This window comes from Phocoena phocoena, chromosome 1 (assembly GCF_963924675.1).
Source record: "Phocoena phocoena chromosome 1, mPhoPho1.1, whole genome shotgun sequence".
In the NCBI taxonomy this organism is placed as follows: domain Eukaryota; kingdom Metazoa; phylum Chordata; class Mammalia; order Artiodactyla; family Phocoenidae; genus Phocoena; species Phocoena phocoena.
The window spans coordinates 116,398,929-116,417,524 of record NC_089219.1 but is presented as its reverse complement, the minus strand read 5'-3'; the positions used below and the strand labels follow the sequence as shown (position 1 = coordinate 116,417,524).

The following is an 18,596-nucleotide window of genomic DNA, read 5'->3' as shown; positions in this document are numbered from 1 at the left end:
GCCTGGAGGCCAGACACAGAGAGAAACAAAACACACATATTCAGCATGTTTCCCCTAACTCCCAGTGGTCTCACCACCATCCTGCTTTCATCCTCCCTAATTTCTGAGCTTCTGTCGTCCATTCCCCAGCACTCTCCCCACTCATTTGACCATCTCTGACTCTCACTTCCTTCCCCTCCCCATTCCCTGACTGTATCTCTGTCCCTCTGTGTCCCTCTCTTGATGTCTGTCTGCCTCTCACACACATTCCCCTCATTCTCTCTCTCTGACTTGGGCCTCCATCCTTGGCTGACTCATACTCATTCTTTCTTTTTCTCTCTCTCCCTTTCTTCCATCCCCCCTCCATCCCTTGGCCACTCAGATGCCCAGAAGCCAGGCACTCCTAGCACCCTAAGCTCCAACTGGACCCAGCAAGAGAGGCCACCAGCAACCCTACCCTCATTACTCACCCAGATTCAAAGCACCAGGCTCACTCGCCCTCAAGATCCTGTCTCCCAGTCCTGGATTGAGACCAGGATTTTCTACCATGTTTTCTCACTGTTTTAAAGAGGGGCGATCTGAAGCCCAGGGCTGGGAGAAGATGTCCAGAAAATTAGGGTGGACTTGGGGACGGTGGCCCCCACTGAGCTGTCCTGTTAGACTGATATTCTGCCAGGAGACTTGCACATGGGAGACAGTGGGAGTGAGGTGGGAGCTTGGATGCGTAGTGCAGGGCCCTTTGTGATTTGCTGTGTGCAGTCGATGTGTGTAAGAGTCACATGGGTGTGTGTCACCGTGTGTGCTGGCGTGTCTCTTGTAGGTGTGTGTGTCCCTGTCAGTTTTGATACAGATTATATGAAATTAATTAGGGGCTTTACGTTAGCTACTTCTCTCCTGTACACCCCCCAGCTCCCGACTCCTTCCCTCCGGACAAGCCTTCGACAATCCCACCTCTACCCCAGGTGCAGAGGACTGGGTGAGGGCACGTGGTGCCAGCCGCCGGGTTTGAGCCCTCGGAGCAGGGGCGGCTGCCGGCGGAACTGAGGCAGGGCTGGGCCGGGAGACCGCCAGCCGAGGCGAGTCCGAAGCCAGAGAACGGGAGGGAGGGGCGGGAGCTGGCCCGGCCGAGCCGGCTGGGCGGGAAGCAGGCTCCATCCTAATCCCCAGGCCCCGGTCGGACTCCCAAACTGCTGGTCAGAGTGGAACGGGCGGCCGGAGCCACGCCGCCTCCAGCACACACCGCGCTCGGAGCGCACCGACAGAGACGGAGCCCGTGGGGCCTGACACGGAGCGGACCCCTCCGGGGCCCCCACGCTCCGCATCTGTCCCCAGGCGTCCCGGATCGACGCCCCTCCAAGCCCAGATGCCCAAATCTGCCCCTCCCCGCGACACTTCCCCTCTCGGCCCTCTCACCGCCTCCGGGGCTGAGCGCTCGGGGAGCGGGCACTCCGGCGTCCCCGGTTCCTGAGCAGCGTCCGGAACCTCCTCCTCGGCTCCCGCCGCCGCCGCCGCCGCCGCCGCCGCCGCCGCCGCCGCCGCCGCCGCCGCCGCCGCTTCTGCTGCCGCCGCCGCCTCTTCCGCCCGCGGAGCCAGAGCCCGAGCCCAGCGCCGCCTCACCCCACCCGGCTGGCCCGTGATGTCAGAGCCGGGGAGGGGCGGGGGGCGGGGAGCGGCGGGAGAGGGGGAGGGGAGGCAGCAGGGGGCTGGGGTTCTGGAAGACTCCTGGGACGGGGGCAGAAGTGCGGGAGGGCTGGAGTAGCGACGCCGCCTCCTCCCCTAAACTGCGAACCCCAATTCTCAGATTTAATTCTTCCCAAAGGGACACACTCCTTCCCTTACGACCTTTCGGTGACCACAGTGGCTGGGACCCTGGGAGGCAAAGAGTAAGTTAGGGTTTAAGGGTTTGGAAGTCCTTTGGCCTCTGGATCCTCTTAGATGCTTGACTCAGTATTTGTAAAAACCTTTTCCCCTTATGGGTCAGGGGAGCCGTAGTAAAAGCTCAGATTTATCCACCTTGGAAGGTGGGGGAGGAGGGAGGAGTAGGGGCAAGAAGCAAAATGGGGGCCTCCTTCGCCTGCTCTGGAGCCACAGATCTTCTTTCTCCAGGATGATGCCAGCTGGCCCCTTGTGTTCCTCTCACCTTTCCCAAATATACCACCCTCCCGCCTTCCCCCCACCATGATGTAATTTTATTTCTGGGGAGAAAAAGAGCAGCAGTGAGCTCAGCATGCAAATATAGACAACTTGCAGAGCCACGCTCGGCTCTGTCTCCTAGCTCTGCCCCTCTGCCCAGGCCCAGCATGGCAGCTCTCACTTCCCTTCTACCCCAGGGACTTTCCTCCCCCAGATTCTTAGCCATACTGAAAGAGGGAAGGAACAAGATGATCTGTTATCATCTCCAGCCTAAGAGGTCTCTCCTCAACTCTGGCAGAGCCTGGCCCGGGGACAAGGTCTGAGCCCCATCAGTGTCTGTGCCACCTCCAGGAACGCCCCGGCTTCACTTCAGTTCCAGCCTGGCAGAGACCCCTCAGGAAGCCTCAGGTGAGCCCATCCTTTCTTGAGTCTACACTGCCCCTAGAAGAGGCTCAGGCTGCTGCTGCTTTGGATTTCACAGCCCTTCTCTTTGCTTTCGCCATCCTCTTCCCCCAGTGTGCCATGTCACTGCCCCTTTGATAGCAACACACCCTCATAATTTGCCTTTGCATATATCTCATTTGTTCTGAGTTGTAGGGCCAAAACTCATTTTGTTGACCCATCTTTGAGACTCAGAGAAGCTGACTGACTGACTTATCCACAGTCAGTGAAAGGTCCAGGTCTTTCAGGTACAGGGGATTTGGGCTGCATGCTGACTCTGCTCCTTTCTTAAGTAGGTTATGCCTCTGAGCCTCATTAAGGGCAAGACGGGGACACTGATGCCTATCTCACAGTGTTCTTCTGAGTTTTAGAAATTGTTAAGTCTCTAGTGACTGGCACAGATGGGTGGTTAAAACATGGGAGCTATTATTTAGTCTGGGGCCTTCCACTGACCTATGCTAGAGAGTTAAGTTCCATAATATTTTTGTATTGGCCCAGTGCCCGTACTATGTATTAAACATTTATTAAATGGGTGCGAGTTGGATGAATACGTGGTTTCTACTCTATACTCCTGCCACCAGGATTTGTCTGTGGAGGGTGAAAACTCCTCTCACCTCAGGTCTCATTCTTCCATACTCAGAGATCCTCTAAGTTGTCCAGCAACACGTTTATACCCAGTCCATGAAAGCTGTAACATCTGTTAGTTATGGGCTTGTTCAGTTGTTTGGTTCCTCCCCCCCTAATCCTTACTCCTTTACACTTACCCCAGTCTGGGCCTGTGCTGGAGAGAATGTGGGTCCTTCCTGCCAAGATCGCCAGCAGGCTCAGGTCTGGGGGATGCCCTTTTAACAAAGCTCAGCGTCTCCTCTGCACTCCCATAACCACCACTCTGATCCGTGTTCTCCCACCTCCATCAGATGATTATAACTGTCTGATAAGAGTTGGGCTCCCTGCCTCTGGTATCTCCATCGGCTTCCTTGCCTCTATCCATCCTGCTCATCACTGCCAGATTAAATGTTGCCCTTCCTCCCCAGCTCACGGGACTAAATCCAAACACCTCTGCGACCTAGCCCCGGATGCCCACCCAACCTCGTGGCCACCACTTGAACCTCTCTTCTTGTCTCTTTGGTCTCCTCTGTGCCCCCAACATGGCACACGCATTCTGGCAGTGCTTTTGATGTTTTCACTACTTGAAATGTCTCCTCCCCAACTCCTTTGCCCTAATCAAATCCCACTATTCATTTAAGGCCTAGAAAATGCTCATTTCCTTTATGAAGCCGTCAAAGCCCACTCTCATCTCTCTCTTCTGAGGCCATTCTATTCATTTGTTCCTTCTTTTAACAAACATTTATTAGGGACTACTTTTGGCGTGCCAGGCCCTGTGGACACAGAAAAAAAGCCTGGGGTCCTGCCTTCAAGGGGCTCACAGTCTGGTGGGGAAGACAGACATGTAAATGAAGAGCTAGTACTAGAATAGAGGTGGACAGAGAGAGTGCAGTGGGAGCCCAGAGGAGGGAGCTGCAGGAGGGGCCACCTCTGGGAAGGCCGCACCGAGGAAGTGTTTTTTGGGCTCAGTCTTGCCATTCAAATAAGAGCTGCAAGGGGGGGGTGCTCTCAAGCAGCACATAATCGCTTAATTACATATTGCTTTGTATTTTTCTAAAGTTCTTTAGTGTGCTTGTCTTGACTACCCAGTGAGGCTCATCAGCTCGAGAGCAGGGACAGGCCCAGCACTCTCTGTTCTCCCAAAGCCTGACAGCAGTGCTGGACAAACACCATGTGTTCAAGAAAAGCCTTTTTGACTTGCAGCAGATAAATAATCCAAGCTTCTCTGGGATAACTGCCTGGAGGGAGGAGCCCCACCCCCCTGCTATCACAGTCCCCTAACAAGGTACCCACACTTTTAAATCCCCATCCTCTGGCTGCCTCCCTCCTGCCATAGGGGTGAGACCTGATCAGCAGACACTTGTTCATGTTGCCCCAGATCCTTTATTGAGGTTTCTCATTTGACCCAAGTACATTAACAAGAGATTGCTAAGATATAGCCCCAAACACAGTACCCTCCCGTCCCCCTGGCCAGGGATAGGACAGTCAGAAGGATAGAGGACTTGAGAGAGTGGGGGAAGAGTGTGCTCAGCTGGAGGGAGCAGAAGAGAGATAGGGGCCCATAGGTAGGGCAAGAGGGAAGTCACAAGAAAGCATGTAGGGAGTGATGGAGGAAACAAATAATCGATACAGGGACATGGTGGGACTGGAAACAGAAGTCAGATGGGATAGCTGGGCTGGTGTGTAGGGAAAAGTAGCTCCTTGAATCTCAGCATGCAGCATAGAGACCGCAGTGGGCCCCATGGCAGAGAATGACCTAGTGTCCCTGGAGGAGCTCAGGGAAGGACAGGGAAGGAGGAGGGAGCAGGAGGACAGCAGGTGGGGCTAGGAGATGGCCGCCACAGCAACTAGTCATCATCGTCATCGTCGTCATCGTCGTCATCATCCTCTGTGTTGATCTCACCCTCCAGTACATCCTCCAGCCAGTCCTCCAGCTCCTCAGCAGAAGGCAGGTCCTCTTCATCATCCATCTCCATCCATATGCTGTCCGCCTAGGACATGGCACAGACAAGGCATCAGAACTAAGCCCGATTCAGGTCTTTAGACCTGTCCTCCCACTCACTGGACTCTGTACATCCTCTGTCCCTTCTCTTCATCTGTCAGTGGGCAGGAAAACTATCCAGGTGGGGGTCTAGGGTGGAATAGTGACAGTGGGAGTAGAAAGAATTGCTGGATCAGCAAATAGACCTTCTCCCTTCAGTCTTTCTTACAAGCTCTTGCCATGCTGAGCTTCCTCAAACAGACCTCTCTATCATGCCCTTAATGCAAAACCACTGGCGGCTCTTCATGGCCTGGAGAATAAAGTCAGCAACTCTTTAGCGTTCAAGACTTTCCAATACCTGCTTTTCTAGCACCATCCTCAGAGATCTCTAGACTCTCAAGCCATAAGAAACGACTTGCCTTTTCCCAAATCTGATATTCATTTTCCTGCTCTTTGACCTTTTGCACTAACTTTTTCCATCAGTTTGGAAATGACTCATGTAATTTGCACTTGTAGAACTCTTATACACGGTACAATCTCCAGTGTGTTTTAATTTTTTTAATTGTTTAGATTTAATTAATTTTTTATATTTTAAAATTGAGGTATAGCTGATTTACAACAACCTCCACTTTAAACTCTACCCCTTTTAAACCCTCTCTGATTCTCAAGCAGAAGTCACTTTGATTTCTCTGCCTTCCTGGTGTTTTCTTCATATCTCTATTATAGAGTTTATCAGACTTGGCCTGGTAGTTAACGGAATACCTACCTCCTCAGTTAGACTGAGAATTATATGAAAGCAGGCTGTGACTTATTCAACTCAACAAATATCTCTGAAGCATCTATCTGTGTGTGAATGAGAAGATTTCTGCTCTCAAAAAGCTCAAAGTCTACTGGAAGAGACAGACATGATACATGAATAGCCATATAAAAGTCATGTTCTCAATGCCAAATGGGCTCTGGGAGTGCCAAGGAGGGAACAATTCCAAATGGGAGATCTGGAAAGACTTCATGGAGAAGAGAGGATTTGAACTGGGCCTTGAAGGACGAGCAGTCAGTTCCAACAGGTAGAGGCAGGGGTGTGTTCAGGGCAGGAATCTCTCCCTCTTTCCAACCATTAGACTGGGCATGTCTAACTCCTCTGGGGAGGGCTCATTTCCTAGTTAGCAGAGCAGAGGAGGACTAGCTATGTTGGGAAGGAGAGTTGGGGGTCAACCGGGGATGAGGGAAGGAAACTCACATCAGTAACATTGACGACTCCTATTTGTGGGGCTGACAGGTCGATGTTAAACGTCTTCTCCCAGTATGGAACCAGCTGTGGAGAGACCACATATGGCAACTTAATGGAGGCTAGGAACACCTGAGTCCAGGAGGGTGAGTGTGAGCGTGAGGGTCAGCCATGGGTAGAGAGAGGACAGTGAACCCACGGTAGATTGGTAGATAGGTCCAGCTAGAGTGCCTGAAGGGAATGGGTAGAACTAAGCAGTTAAAGGGTAGATATCCCCAAAGGAAAGTATTGAGAGGGTCAGCTGGGGACATTGGTCCCTCCTTTCCGAGGAAGACTTGATAGGAAACCTTGTCCTGCTCCTGGATCTGCTAATGACTGGCCTTGTGACTTCGGGCAATCACTTCTCCCTGGACCTCAGTTTCTATATCTCTAAACTAAGGTAGTTATACTCTGTAATTGCCAGTGGTCCTCACATTTCTGTCTGTTCATCTAGTTCCTCTTTCAACGAAGAGTGTTAGGTATTGGGGATTCAGCTGGGAACAGAGCCGTGCCCTGAGACATGGAATCTCTGTGCTTTGATTCTGTGATTGTGGACACCCACATGCAGGGTTAACGTGCCCTTCTGCTCCCCCAAACTCTGGATTTCTCTAGAAGGAGCCAGCCCTGGGCACGTGAGCTATCTGCTCAGCCTCTGCTCTGGGAATCCTGTTGTTCCCACACTTCCCGTCATCCTGTGTCCCCTTTCTCAGGATGCGCTCAGTGCCCCTGAGCATGCGACAGGATCCTCCACTAGGAGATGGGGAGAGGAACTCTGAAACAGCCTCCCCCTTGAGATGTGCCCTGCCTTGGATAGCAGTGCCTGAGTGACATCTCTTACCAGGGGGAAGTCATCAGGGTCAATCCAGATGATGCTCAGGTCAGGATTTTCAGTGTTATCTTGGGCCACAGCCTTGAGAATCTCTAAGAACTCATAGCCATCTTGGAGGGAACACAGGTGATAAGCGCACGGTGGGGCACAGACGAAACAGGAGTCCAGCTCTCTTTTCCTGCCTCCCACAACTCCGCATGTCTAGCCCCAGGCTGCTTGTAAACTGTGCTCTAAAAGAACCCGTCTTATGTGTTAAAAGCCTATGCTCTGATAAATACCCCATCTCCTTCTCTCACCAGTGCCCCCGCCCCTGCCCCAAATCCAATCCAGTATCCCTCCCTCACCAGGATCAGTTTCCTCTGCAAAGGCCACAATATGGATTCCATCCAGATCGTCCTCCTGTGGGGGGCAGGGAGGGGAGACCTTAGCTATACTCACTGAAGTTAGAGAGCCCAGAACAGGCCCTAGATCTACCCTGGACCTAACTTTTGTGGAAATCCAGCTTCTGGAGCAGGTGTATTCTTGTGGTGGTGAGCCTTTTCCAAGTACACTGCGCCCTTCCACCCCAGGGTCTCCACACATCCGCTGGCAAACCCTTCAGCCCCAGAGCTTAGAGCTCCTCCCTTGTCATCGTCATCAAGTTATGTGTGTCCCCCAACTCCTGACATGTTCTCAGAACAGAAACCCTCCACCTTTGCTGGTACACTGTCTTTCCTATAAGCAAGACATGAGGAGCAGCAGGGTTGGATGTTTCTAGGACTTGAGTTTTCCCATGCTCCTGCGAGGGCCTGGGCCCCATCCGGGGCACTCACCCAGGTCTCGTACATACTCTCAGGCTTCAGTTTCCTCAGGGTTGATCTAGAAGAGAAAGAAAGTCACTACTCAGTGGGCAAGAAGGACACCCTTGGCTCCAGAGGGTCCCCATAGCAGAGGCTGCCACAGGGTCATGCCTAGGGCATAGACAGCTTGTAGCCCTGAACAAAGCCATCTGTCAGAGTCTAAGCTCTGGGCACCAGGCCCAGATAACTGCATGGTTAAAGCAGGTAGGAGAGAGGAGGGTGGGCAAGGGGACTGGAAGAGAGACTTTCGGGAGAAAGAACTGGACATCTGGGTGTTCATTCATTCATTCATTCAATAACACTGAGTGTTGCAGATGTTCTAAATGCTGTGCTAGGTGCTGTGTAGACAGAGTTGGACAAGGCAGACATATTCCTGCCCTGATGAAGCGGACCATAATCTAGTGGGAGAGAGTGAGCGAAGTAGTGTTTACACTGATGAACGGGTATTTCCAGTTGTGGAGTACTGTGAAGGAAGAGAATTTTGTGTGAATGTAGGCCAGGGTTTCTCAACCTCAGCACTAGTGACATTTGGGGCCAGATAATTCTTCATTGTGGGAGAGCTGTCCTGTGCACTGTAGGGTATTTAGCAGCATCCCTGGTCTCTCCCCACTAAATACCAGTAGCTCTCTCTCCAACCAAAAATGTCTCCAGCCATTGCCAAATAATCTGCTGGAAGACAACATCCTCCCCCTACCTCGCCACTCCCTCCACCCCTGTTGAGAACCACTGGTGTAGGTAATGTATGAGAAAGAACACAGGCCAGATCTGGATTAGAATCCAGTTCTGACACTACTCGTGGACTCTTTTTAACTGAGGTTGTTAAAAGGATTAAATACAATAAGAGAGATAGCACCTTGGAGTTCCTGGCAGACCACAGGCCCTCAACACTGGTCTCAGTCAACATCACAATGAAACGTACACATTTATGGAGGACCTTCTATGTGTGCTCCAGGCTCTGGGCTAAGTGCTGGGGTGCAAAATGTTGTGCAAAATGGTCAGTATATCAATAAGAACTGATAGCAGAAGTGTATTCATCTGTAGGAGAGACCTGCCTCCTGGTTGGCTGAGATCCCCCTAGCCCATCTCACAGACCCGTGTTCTAGCCTGGGGAGGAGCCTGCCCTGCTCAGAGGGTTGCCCCTGCTCCCCACCTCCTGTGCTCCTCCACGAAGCTGACAATCTCCTCTTCGCTGTTGGGCTTGTCCGGGATGGTCACAGGCTCTTCCATGAAGGCCTCGTAGAAATCGATCTCGTTCAGCTTCAGGGTCAGCTTCTTTGCCACCTTTTGGGGGGAGGGGATGGGGGAGTGGGGCAGGGGACACGGGGTCATGGTGAGAGGAAGTATTATGGGGGACCAGATGTCAGGCAGGGAGTGAGACAACCTGGGCCCTTGTCATTGCCTCTGTGACACTGGACACGTGTCTTCACTTCTCTGGGCTTTGGTTGAAGATGAGAGAGGGGTGGGTTAGATAATTTAAAATCTGTGGGATGGGGGAGGCCCGAGGTGGGGTGGGGTTGGGGAGTACTGGTGTGTAGTGGGGGAGGAGGTCCCCCATTGATTCTGGGAGAGGGGGCTGGAGGGCAGCTGAGGGGAGTGAGGGAGACCCAATGCAGCAGCAGGGGGGAGAACCTTGCTGTCGAAGGTGGCGAAGAAGGGGATGTAGGGATGAAACTCCTCCGCTGCGTCCTCGTAGGCTTTGTAATCTGAGGGGGGAATGCAGAGTCAGTCTCTGGGGGAACCAGGGTCTGCCAGGGAACCATCCCCCCTCTGTCTCTCCCCAATTCTTCTTCGGCAGGTGGGGTTCATTCTGAGACCCACCCCCTCTAGTCCTCTGAGAGTGGTTACATACAGTGGTGGGGTGGGGGGAAGGGGAATGCCTTGGTGCCTGTCTGTGAAACCCACAGAGTGCAGGGAGATCGGAGCAGTCGATCGATGGACCCACCATGGCAAGAGCCAGTGCTGAGCCAGTGGGTGAAGTGGGGAGGTAGGAGGACAGGTGAAGTTGGGGACCAGCGGAGGGGACCGTGAAGTCTGAGGGTTACCCACGCTCTGAGTCTTTGCTCTTGAAGTAGCCAATGAGTTTGTTCTCATCTTCGATATTCTCAAATGCCTGCAGCTCTCGTTCACCCTCAATAAATTCCACAGGGTCCTCCAGGACCTGGAAGAGCAAGGACATTGAAGGAAGAGAGTGAGTTTCTGAACTCAGTGCTAGAGGCAAGGAGAGGGATCAGGGAAAAGTGGGCTGGGAAACGGGGATGAAGGGGCTCTGTTGCCTCTGTGTGTGTGTGTGTGTGTGTGTGTGTCTGTGTGTGTGTATGTGTGTGTATGTGTGTGTGAGGCTGCAGTTGGTCAGAAGGGCGTGAGGTCTTAAAGCAAGGCCATTAGGTCCAGCAGGGTCCTCACATCAAGCAGAAACTCCACCAGGGTGTCAGCAGAAAACTCGCCGTCATACTCAATGACTTCATCTCCCTTGAATACGTAAATGCTGTCCTCTTCAGTTAGTCCTAGGGAGTGAGCCAGAGGTGTGCCATGATTGCAACCTTCCCACAGGTCCAAGGGTCCAAATCCAGGGTTGCAGCCCATTCCATAATCCCACTAGACCACACATCCTTCACCTGCCCAGCTCACCTCCACTGCCTCTCAGCCCCTCCATCCCCGGTGTCTGTGCCCCTGGATTTAGCCTAGGTGGCTAGTCTGGCCCCAGGGGCTCTCCAGCGGGAAGCCGGGGTCAGGTGGGAACGCTAGGGGAGGACGCAGGGAGATATAGGTCCTAGCAAGATGTCTCCCCCCTTTCTCTGCCTGCCATAACCAGAGACAGATCTTCCTCTTACCTCCTCTGAGGACTCTAGTTGCTGATTCCCAGTTCAGCACTTTAACCTTCAGCTATTACTGACCAGATGACTTCACTACTGGCCACCCCTCCCCCATCCACATCCGGAGTCCAGTCTCAGGCCTGTGCTGCCCCCTGGTGGCTGGTGCTGTAATACCCAGCCCGCGGCTCTGGAGGGGGAGGGGTTGGAAGGAGAGTTTGCAGAGGTCTCTCCAGCCCCACTTGTGTTCCCTGATTTCCCCTTTCCTCCAGAACTTAGCCCCTATTTTTAGGTAGGTATAAATAAGGCCATCTTCACCTCTTTCTGGGATTTGAGCATGGGTCTCTATAAGGAATAAAGGAGGGGCTGGAACTCCCAGCCATAACCCTCCAAATTTCAGTATTTTCTCACCGGTCACCTTCTCCTCCCTGCTCCTCCCACCCCTCCCTTACCTAGTTTCTTGGCTACAGCCGTGTCCTTCTCGGAGTCCACCATCCCGAAGCCAACACCCTTGTCTTCTAGGACTTGGGCTGCTAACTGAAGGGAGAGTTAGGGTTAAAATCAGCCTCTGGAATTCTTAGTAACCACTATTCCCGATCTCATGCTTGCGAGCTGGGTCATTTGGGATGCAGGGAATATGAGTTAACCTTGACACTGTGCTAGGATGCAGGAGATCTCCACTTTCCCTACCACGCCCCCCTCCACCCTTTTGGTCTGTGGTCTAATTTTAACTCCTGACATTGTAAAAGCTCATTTACAATGTGCTTATTATGTTGAACTTTAAGGCACTGTGCATGTACTTCCAGGTTCCTTAGGGATGCTGAGGGGTCTAGCTTCAGGATGACTGAGGCTCTTTCCTCCTTCGGAGCTGAGCCCTGTACTCCATACTGATCAAAGACCACGCTTAGCGTGGGGGTGATGTTACACGTCCCTGGGATTCTTCTGAGTGAGTCCCAGTGGGGAGAATTTTGGAGGGCAAGAGCGTGGGGGGCGTGGGGCTCTGCAGAGAGCTGAGAGTAGAGGTCACCATGGCCACCACTGGTCACCCTCGAGGCAGAGAGCCTGACAAAGAGATTAGAGATGAAATAGGCCCAGTTTTCCTCTGTGGAGTGGGACTTTCCCTTTCACTCTCTACTTCAAGCTGTCCTTAGGCTGTGGAGAGTCACACCCTAGGTCCCTGTTCTCAGGGGCCTCCCAGCGGGGCTCTCAACCCTGATGCACTCTGCCTTGGGCGTGGTTTGCAGCTTTACCCCACATAACACAGACTCGGGGCGCTCGGACTCTCAGGAGGCTGGGACAGGTGGATGGCCAGGGATGCTCAGCACTCGGGATAAAAATACTCCTCTCATTAATCAGGCGGCGGGTTCCAGCACCCGGCAGGGGCACACAGAAATGAGAACCTACAGTCCTGGTGTCTTGCCCTGAAATACTCCAAGCTCTGGGCAAGCTGGGGCCTCTCCGTCCTGCCAAACTAGAGGAGGGGCTGCAGCAGCTTGGACAAGGAGACTGCAACACAGCCTGGCTCCTGGAGGGCTGTGTGACCACATTTCCCAGTCATCTCCAAACATGGGCTTTTTTCTTGTCACAATAGGCTCTCTCTCTCCTTTGTGCCCCTGGTCAGCTTGGGGGTGAGGAGAATCTTCCCACAAAGACAAGTTGGGGAAGGCATGGTGAAGCCTCCTCCAAACACAAGAATTTTCCAATCGGGGTGCCCAGCTTGATCCAGTAGGGGCAGATGGCAGGGGGAGGGGACTGAGAGGCCAGTGGGAGGCACGGTGGGCTCTATTAAACCTCTAGCCATTAAATCAATGACATGCAAGCAAAATGTCAATAACGTTTAAATTTATACTCAGTTTGGATCTCTTTGGGGTGCAGCCCCTGAAGTGTATGGAGAGAGGGTGCGTTTGGGTTAGGAAAGTAGATTTGGGGGTGTACCGCAGTTCTTCACCTTCCCCTGAAGAACCTCTTTTCCTTTTCTGTCCCCCTTCCAGGGTCACCTCAGTCGTAGCCAAACCTAGTACTACCACCCTCCTCTAGCATGGAGGAGAGATTCCCCCCTGCAGCAACCCCCTCCCTCCTAAAATTGCCTGACTACGGTGGTACTTTGGGGGTTCCTGAATCTCTGTTTCTCTTCTGGCTAAGGTCATACGCCACTTGGGTCCTGTTGGTCCTGTTGGTCGAGACAGGGTCCTGCTGCCCTGCCCCTCACGCCCAGATCCCACTCTTAAAGATCTACATGGAGTTGCAGGATAGAGGAGTGCAGAGAGGGACTGGGCTGCTCTGCAGGCCTGCGGAGCCCGCCACTCACCTCCAGAATCAGCTCCTCCATTTCAAACTGTCTTTGTGAGGCCTTGTCGTCCTCGGGGGGTTCGTGGTAGAGCAGTGCCAGCACCTCGTACTTCTTGAACACATTCTTGTAGTTCTTTGCGTTGACATTGACCACACGGTCCACACCATCATACTCGGGGAAGTCCAGCCCGTCTTGCCCCTGCACCCCTGACTTGAGTGTCCCTAGCACCAGCAGTAACAGCAGTGCCAGCCGCAGGCCGGGCACGGCTCTGGCCCCCATCCTGTCTGCAGCACTCATGGAGGTAGTGGGATCTGGGTCGGCTCTCCTGGTCCAGAAGAGGTTAGCTGGGGTAGGGAGGGGCCCCTGGGTCCCAAATCCTGAGTTAGGGGCTCACGGTGGGGGTGGGGTGGGGAAGGGCCCAGAGCAGTGGACAGAGGACACTGCTATAGGTCCTGGAGAAACTGCCGACAGAGCCAAGAGAAACAGGGTCAGGCGGAGGGCTAGGAGCAGGGGGCGGGGAGGGAACCGGAGCTGCCCTTGAGGTTGGCACCCCTCGGCCCCCACCTGGTCCCGTCTAAATATGTCTCCAGGATTGGCAGGAGAGACGGATAACCTCCTGAGGCCAGGACGGCCCCGTGAGGGCCGGGATCCTCCTACCTCCAACACCTCTCACCCAGGCTCCCAGAGCCTCCTCCCCTCCCCCTTCCCCCCCAATGTCCAGGGCTCCTCGGCCCCTGTCCCCACACCAGCCTGGGAGCTCATCGCCATATTAAGAAAGGAAAAAGCTGGAGCTAAAAATAAGACCAGATGAGTCGGAGGTAAATGAAGCTGGGGCTGGGGGAGGGGAGGCTTGGGGGTAATTAGGGAGAGTGGAGCGAGGGCAAGGGTACTCAGAGAGAGGGAAGTGGGGCCCGCAGAGGAGGAGGTATTCTGGGTCAGAGGTTAACTTTGTCGTCCATTTGTAAAAAGGGGGGCAAATGTGGTATTGCCTCTAAGTCCTAAAACCTGGGACTCTCCTCTAGGTCAAGTCTGTTTCTTTGATCCCGTGGAGGAAACGGGGTGGAGGGCGGGGGGAGTACAAATGCAATCCAGGCTGCAGGAAAGAGACCCCCTGCACTTCCCTTTAAAGAACCAAGACCAAGGATGAGGTCATTCTCTGAATAAAAGATGGAGCTGAGTCCAGGACTGGCGCCCTGGCTCAGCTCCAGCCAGTTTCCTTTGCTTCACTCAACACTCCTAACTGGAGTATGCAGAGGAAGGACGGGGCGTGGGGCGTGAAGTGCTGGCCCTTGGAGTCCTTGGAGATGCGGATCTGGGGCTTCTCTGCCCACAGACCCGAGAGGAGAAGGAGAAAGTCGTTCGGCTGCTGCCTCTTGCTTGTACTCTCTACTCTGATCCTACGGGACTGGTTTTCTAGGGCACAGTGGGAGGGAGGATTCCCCTGGCTGAATGATTCCAAGGAGAGCGAATTGTGACTGTTCATTCCTACGTCTTTGACAAGACAAAAAGGATCAGGTATCAACGGTAGGGGAAAAAATTAACACTGGGAAACATGAAGAGGTGGGGCCCTGTGCCCTGAACCAAGGATGCTGCTTCATTCTGTGAAAGCAGAGCTGGTGCAGAGGGGCTCTAAATTCCTGGATCCCAGCGTGGGGGTGAGGGCGGAGTGGATGCGCTCAGCTCTGGGTACCTTCAAGGACCCTCTTCACGGCCCTCCAGGGCTCATGCACAGGTAAGCAGAGGCACGAGGGAGACCAGAGAGAGGCTAGATCAAAGTCAGAAGCCCCCATGCCCACCCTGAGGTGTCTCCGATGTTGGAGGCACAGCGGGTGTTTTGCACCATGAAGTTGTTAGAGGAATGACCTTTCCGCACTCCCACAGGGCAGACCTTACACGGCTAAGCAAGGAGGGCCAGGGAAAATCTCAAGAACGTGGCAGGAGTGGGTCCAAGAGAGACAGCTGTCATTGGCACAGGAGAGGCCAGAGGTAGCAAGGCAGGGCATGCTGGAGCTGGAGAGACCTCAGAACCCATCTCAAGAGAGCGACCAACGTGCCCGCAGCCCCATGACCAGAGCAAAGACAGCAGGAGAGACAGGTGGACCCGCCCGGACGTATGTGACCTAGATGACGTCCAGCCCCAACTTCTCCTTCTGCTGCGCTCTGGAGGAGGCGGGGAACACCGGGACAGAGACATTGGGACCTTAGACTCTTTCCATCCTGAATCTGACCTCTCGTACCCCCAGGGTGTGAGATGGGACGAAATGGTGACCCCGTCCTGCCCCATTCCCTCTCTGCTTCTGCAGCTACCAGGCTGTTTCATCCCATCCTCCTCCCTCTCCTCGGCCCTGGCTCTCCAGAGCCACCCGGATCCCTTCCAGCAGCTGCACCCCTCCCCTCCTCCCTGTCCTCCTCTCCCATACTTTGCTCTATACTTTCTATTCAAATCCTTCCCTCTAGGCCCCTGCCTTGAGGCTCAGCCACCGATATCAAATGACCCTAATTTGGGGCCTCTGTATTTTTAACCCACCAGACACCCAAAGCTCCTGCTACTGAAACTTGAGGAGTTGGCCCCTCCATGCTCCCCCACCCCACCTCACTCACACACACCCTGGCCCCTCCGTCTTCTGGGCTCTGGCTCAGCCCTGTCAGCATCGGGGAAGGACCCCAGACTGATACAGCCCTGTCCCTAGGAGACCTTGTGTTGGAGGAGGGAGGGGAGCAGGTGGGAGAGAGACCTCTGAGGAGGGCCCGATGTAGGGGGAGAGGGGCTGGTGTACCTTACGACAGCCTTCCCTTTGCTAGTCCATGGCCTCTCCTCCTCCAGACTTGTCCACGGCCCTTCCTCTATCACTATCCTATTTTTCTTTTGCATTGGTGTATTTTTGGCCCAGCCTTCATCATAAGACTAGCCTGAAAAGTGGTTGAGGGCACAAGTTCTGCAATCAGACAGACCTTGGTGTCCTCATCTATAAAACCGGGCGGGGTGGTAAGAATGTATTTGTTGTATGGATTAATGGATGGTGTGAGTAAGGCCTTTGTCTACCGCCAGACAGAATGTGCGGTCACTTAACACGTGCGCTTTGTTTTTGGTGACAGTCTACGATTTCCACCAGCTTTTCTCAGCATTTCTGTCTCTCTGTATGCTGTTCGGCACAGCCAACCCTCTCCTCTAAAAGAAGCCTGAGAGTGAACCGATCCACAGGGTGAAGTGGACCAGCTCACAGAGCAAAAGCCAGCGAGTGGGTGAAGAGGAAGGAAGAGCTGCCGCCAAGGGTGGGCAGGAGGGAAAGGCTGGCGGGGACTCCTCACGTGCCTGAGACGCAGCAAGTGTTGGGCCCAGGCTTGGAGGCCAGGCTTTGGGGAACATCCGTCACCTGTGTGGAGCTGGGGCATGAGGGGGGCGGGTGCTTTGCCTAGAGTAAAGGCTACAGGGATCCATTCAGCGTTGTTCCAGCCTCTATTTCAAGGTTAGGCCAGAGAAAACAGCTGAGGGCTGGGATGGGGTCGAGGTGCCCTAATGACTGGGGCTACGGGAACACCAATCCCTTCCTCAGAGGCAGGGCAGTGGCCGCACATTCACCACTCACCACGTGGCCCCTTCCAAGTCATTTAACCTCTCTGGAGCTCAGGTTCTTCATGATAAAATAAGGTCTAGCATGAAAAGTCTGTGAGTCTGTGAGTTGATCTGAGGAACTGAGTGGGCACTGTGGACCCTCTGTAACGTGTGGCTCCCCTGCTCCTCTCTCACCTCCTCTGTTTCTCTGATCCCAGGACTTGTCCTGTCCTTGCTCTCTGTCGGGTTGGAGAGTGACTTTGAGGGGGTAACTCTCAAGGGGCAGGGATGCTTGATTCTGATCCCTTCCCAGCCTCGACTCTGGTCCCCGAAAGACTTCCCCTGCCTGGCTCCCGTGAAGATCTAGGGAGAGAGCATCACAGTAATTCCCAATCTCCAAAAATCAGATGCGACACATCCAGGAGCTAAGGGCTGTTGCAAACATTTACTCTTTTTTTTTTTTTTTTTTTTTGCGTTACGCGGGCCTCTCACTGTTGTGGCCTCTCCCGTTGCAGAGCACAGGCTCCGGACGCTCAGGCTCAGCGGCCGTGGCTCACGGGCCCAGCCGCTCCGCGGCATGTGGGATCTTCCCGGACTGGGGCACGAACCCGTGTCCCCTGTATCGGCAGGCGGACTCTCAACCACTGCGCCACCAGGGAAGCCCAACATTTACTCTCTTGACTGGCTACTGAGCCCACTGCTGGACTCCAGTCAGATGCAGGCTGGGCTCCCCTCAACCCACCTCATCTCCTATCCATGGTGCCCTCAACCCAGCCCTAGGATCACCTGTCTCTCTCATCCAAGGTTCTTCCTCCTGGCATCTCCCCGCCCCAACTGATGTGCACTCTCAGTTTTCCCAAACTCATTACCGCAACCCTCCCCCACCTGGCGCTCAGGACACCCTGATGTCATGTGAAGATCTTCCTCTGTTGAGTTAGTAGTAGGTCTCCTTCTCCAGCCAGCCTGTGGAAGAGAAGAGACCAGAGTGAACTGGGGAAGGCCTCGAGGGGAGACAAACGGAAGGGTGAGCCAGGACAAGGTGGGAGGCTTGCCGGTGGAAGGCAGGGCCCTGAGGGTTGGAAGGAGCCGCGTGCTGGGGTCAAGGACTAGAGGGGCAGGGTCCAGGCACAGCACAGGCTGGGCAGTGAGCTGGGGAGAAGGGCAGTGGGCCTGGAGGAACCAGGGGGAGTGGGGCAGCTGCTCAGGATGCTGGCAGACTCTCAGGCCAGGGTGCAGGGGAGCCTCACCGCCAGGGTGACGACGGATGATGAGTTTTCTGATTTCATCATAGACAAAGATGAGGATGCTGTAGGGAGTGGCACAGAGCCACCAGGTTATCCTGAAGAGAGCAAAAGCTGGTCAGCGGGGGCGGAGATAGAGGGGCCAGTGAAAGGCAGGTGCAGAGAACAGCGCCCGGGAATCGAGTATTTCGTTTGTTGTGTGGGAGGTTGATCCCTACCTTTGAGGAGGTCAGAGCCTGGGGAGTGAGGGCGGAGGGGCCCAAGACAGCAGCATAAAAAGCCAGTGAGAACAGAAAGGGATAAATGCCGTATTAGAGGTACATGCAGTGTTCACAGAGATTGTCTACCAGCTTTTGTGGAGTCACTGAGGGAGACTTCCTTTGCTTTCTGGGTTCTCTAGACCTTGCACACACAAACTCCAAGCAGGATGGGTCTGAGACTAGATGTGGGGTAGATCTTGCCAGGGAATATATACACTCTTCCATATTGCAAAGATGGTGAAATCTTTTTCGTCCTGAATCTCTTCTATAGACCAGGAAGATGGACTCTGGGGAGGGGTTGAATCAGGACCACATTTGTCCCTTGGATGATAGAGAGCTGGCTTAGAGCAGCATTGTCCGATAGAAATAT

At 54.0% G+C, this 18,596-nt stretch overlaps 3 protein-coding genes across 3 annotated transcripts in view; all 3 read right to left on the bottom strand.

The window, feature by feature from the left end:
• Positions 1-1,500, bottom strand: part of PEA15 (proliferation and apoptosis adaptor protein 15) — an 8,860-nt gene extending 7,360 nt beyond the window's left edge. The window contains exon 1 of the mRNA XM_065878957.1: positions 1,393-1,500. The gene's annotated coding sequence lies outside the window, so the exon portion shown is untranslated. The remainder of the gene's footprint in view (positions 1-1,392) is intronic.
• A 3,022-nt stretch (positions 1,501-4,522) lies between these two features.
• CASQ1 (calsequestrin 1) lies at positions 4,523-13,714 on the bottom strand. The gene is made up of 11 exons (XM_065896103.1): positions 13,191-13,714; positions 11,335-11,419; positions 10,476-10,576; positions 10,119-10,230; positions 9,702-9,775; positions 9,223-9,353; positions 8,046-8,091; positions 7,578-7,632; positions 7,243-7,343; positions 6,378-6,452; positions 4,523-5,150 (listed from the first exon to the last, which is right to left on the bottom strand). The coding sequence occupies exons 1-11, from the start codon at positions 13,467-13,469 to the stop codon at positions 5,007-5,009; spliced, it is 1,203 nt and encodes a 400-aa protein (XP_065752175.1). The 5' UTR covers positions 13,470-13,714; the 3' UTR covers positions 4,523-5,006.
• Positions 13,715-17,659: 3,945 nt separating this feature from the next.
• The window catches only part of LOC136121093 (sodium/potassium-transporting ATPase subunit alpha-4-like), a 29,145-nt gene continuing 28,208 nt past the window's right edge, over positions 17,660-18,596 (bottom strand). Inside the window, 2 exon segments of the mRNA XM_065874898.1 lie at positions 17,660-17,688; positions 17,973-18,064. Of these exon segments, the coding sequence (XP_065730970.1) occupies positions 17,660-17,688; positions 17,973-18,064 (121 nt within the window).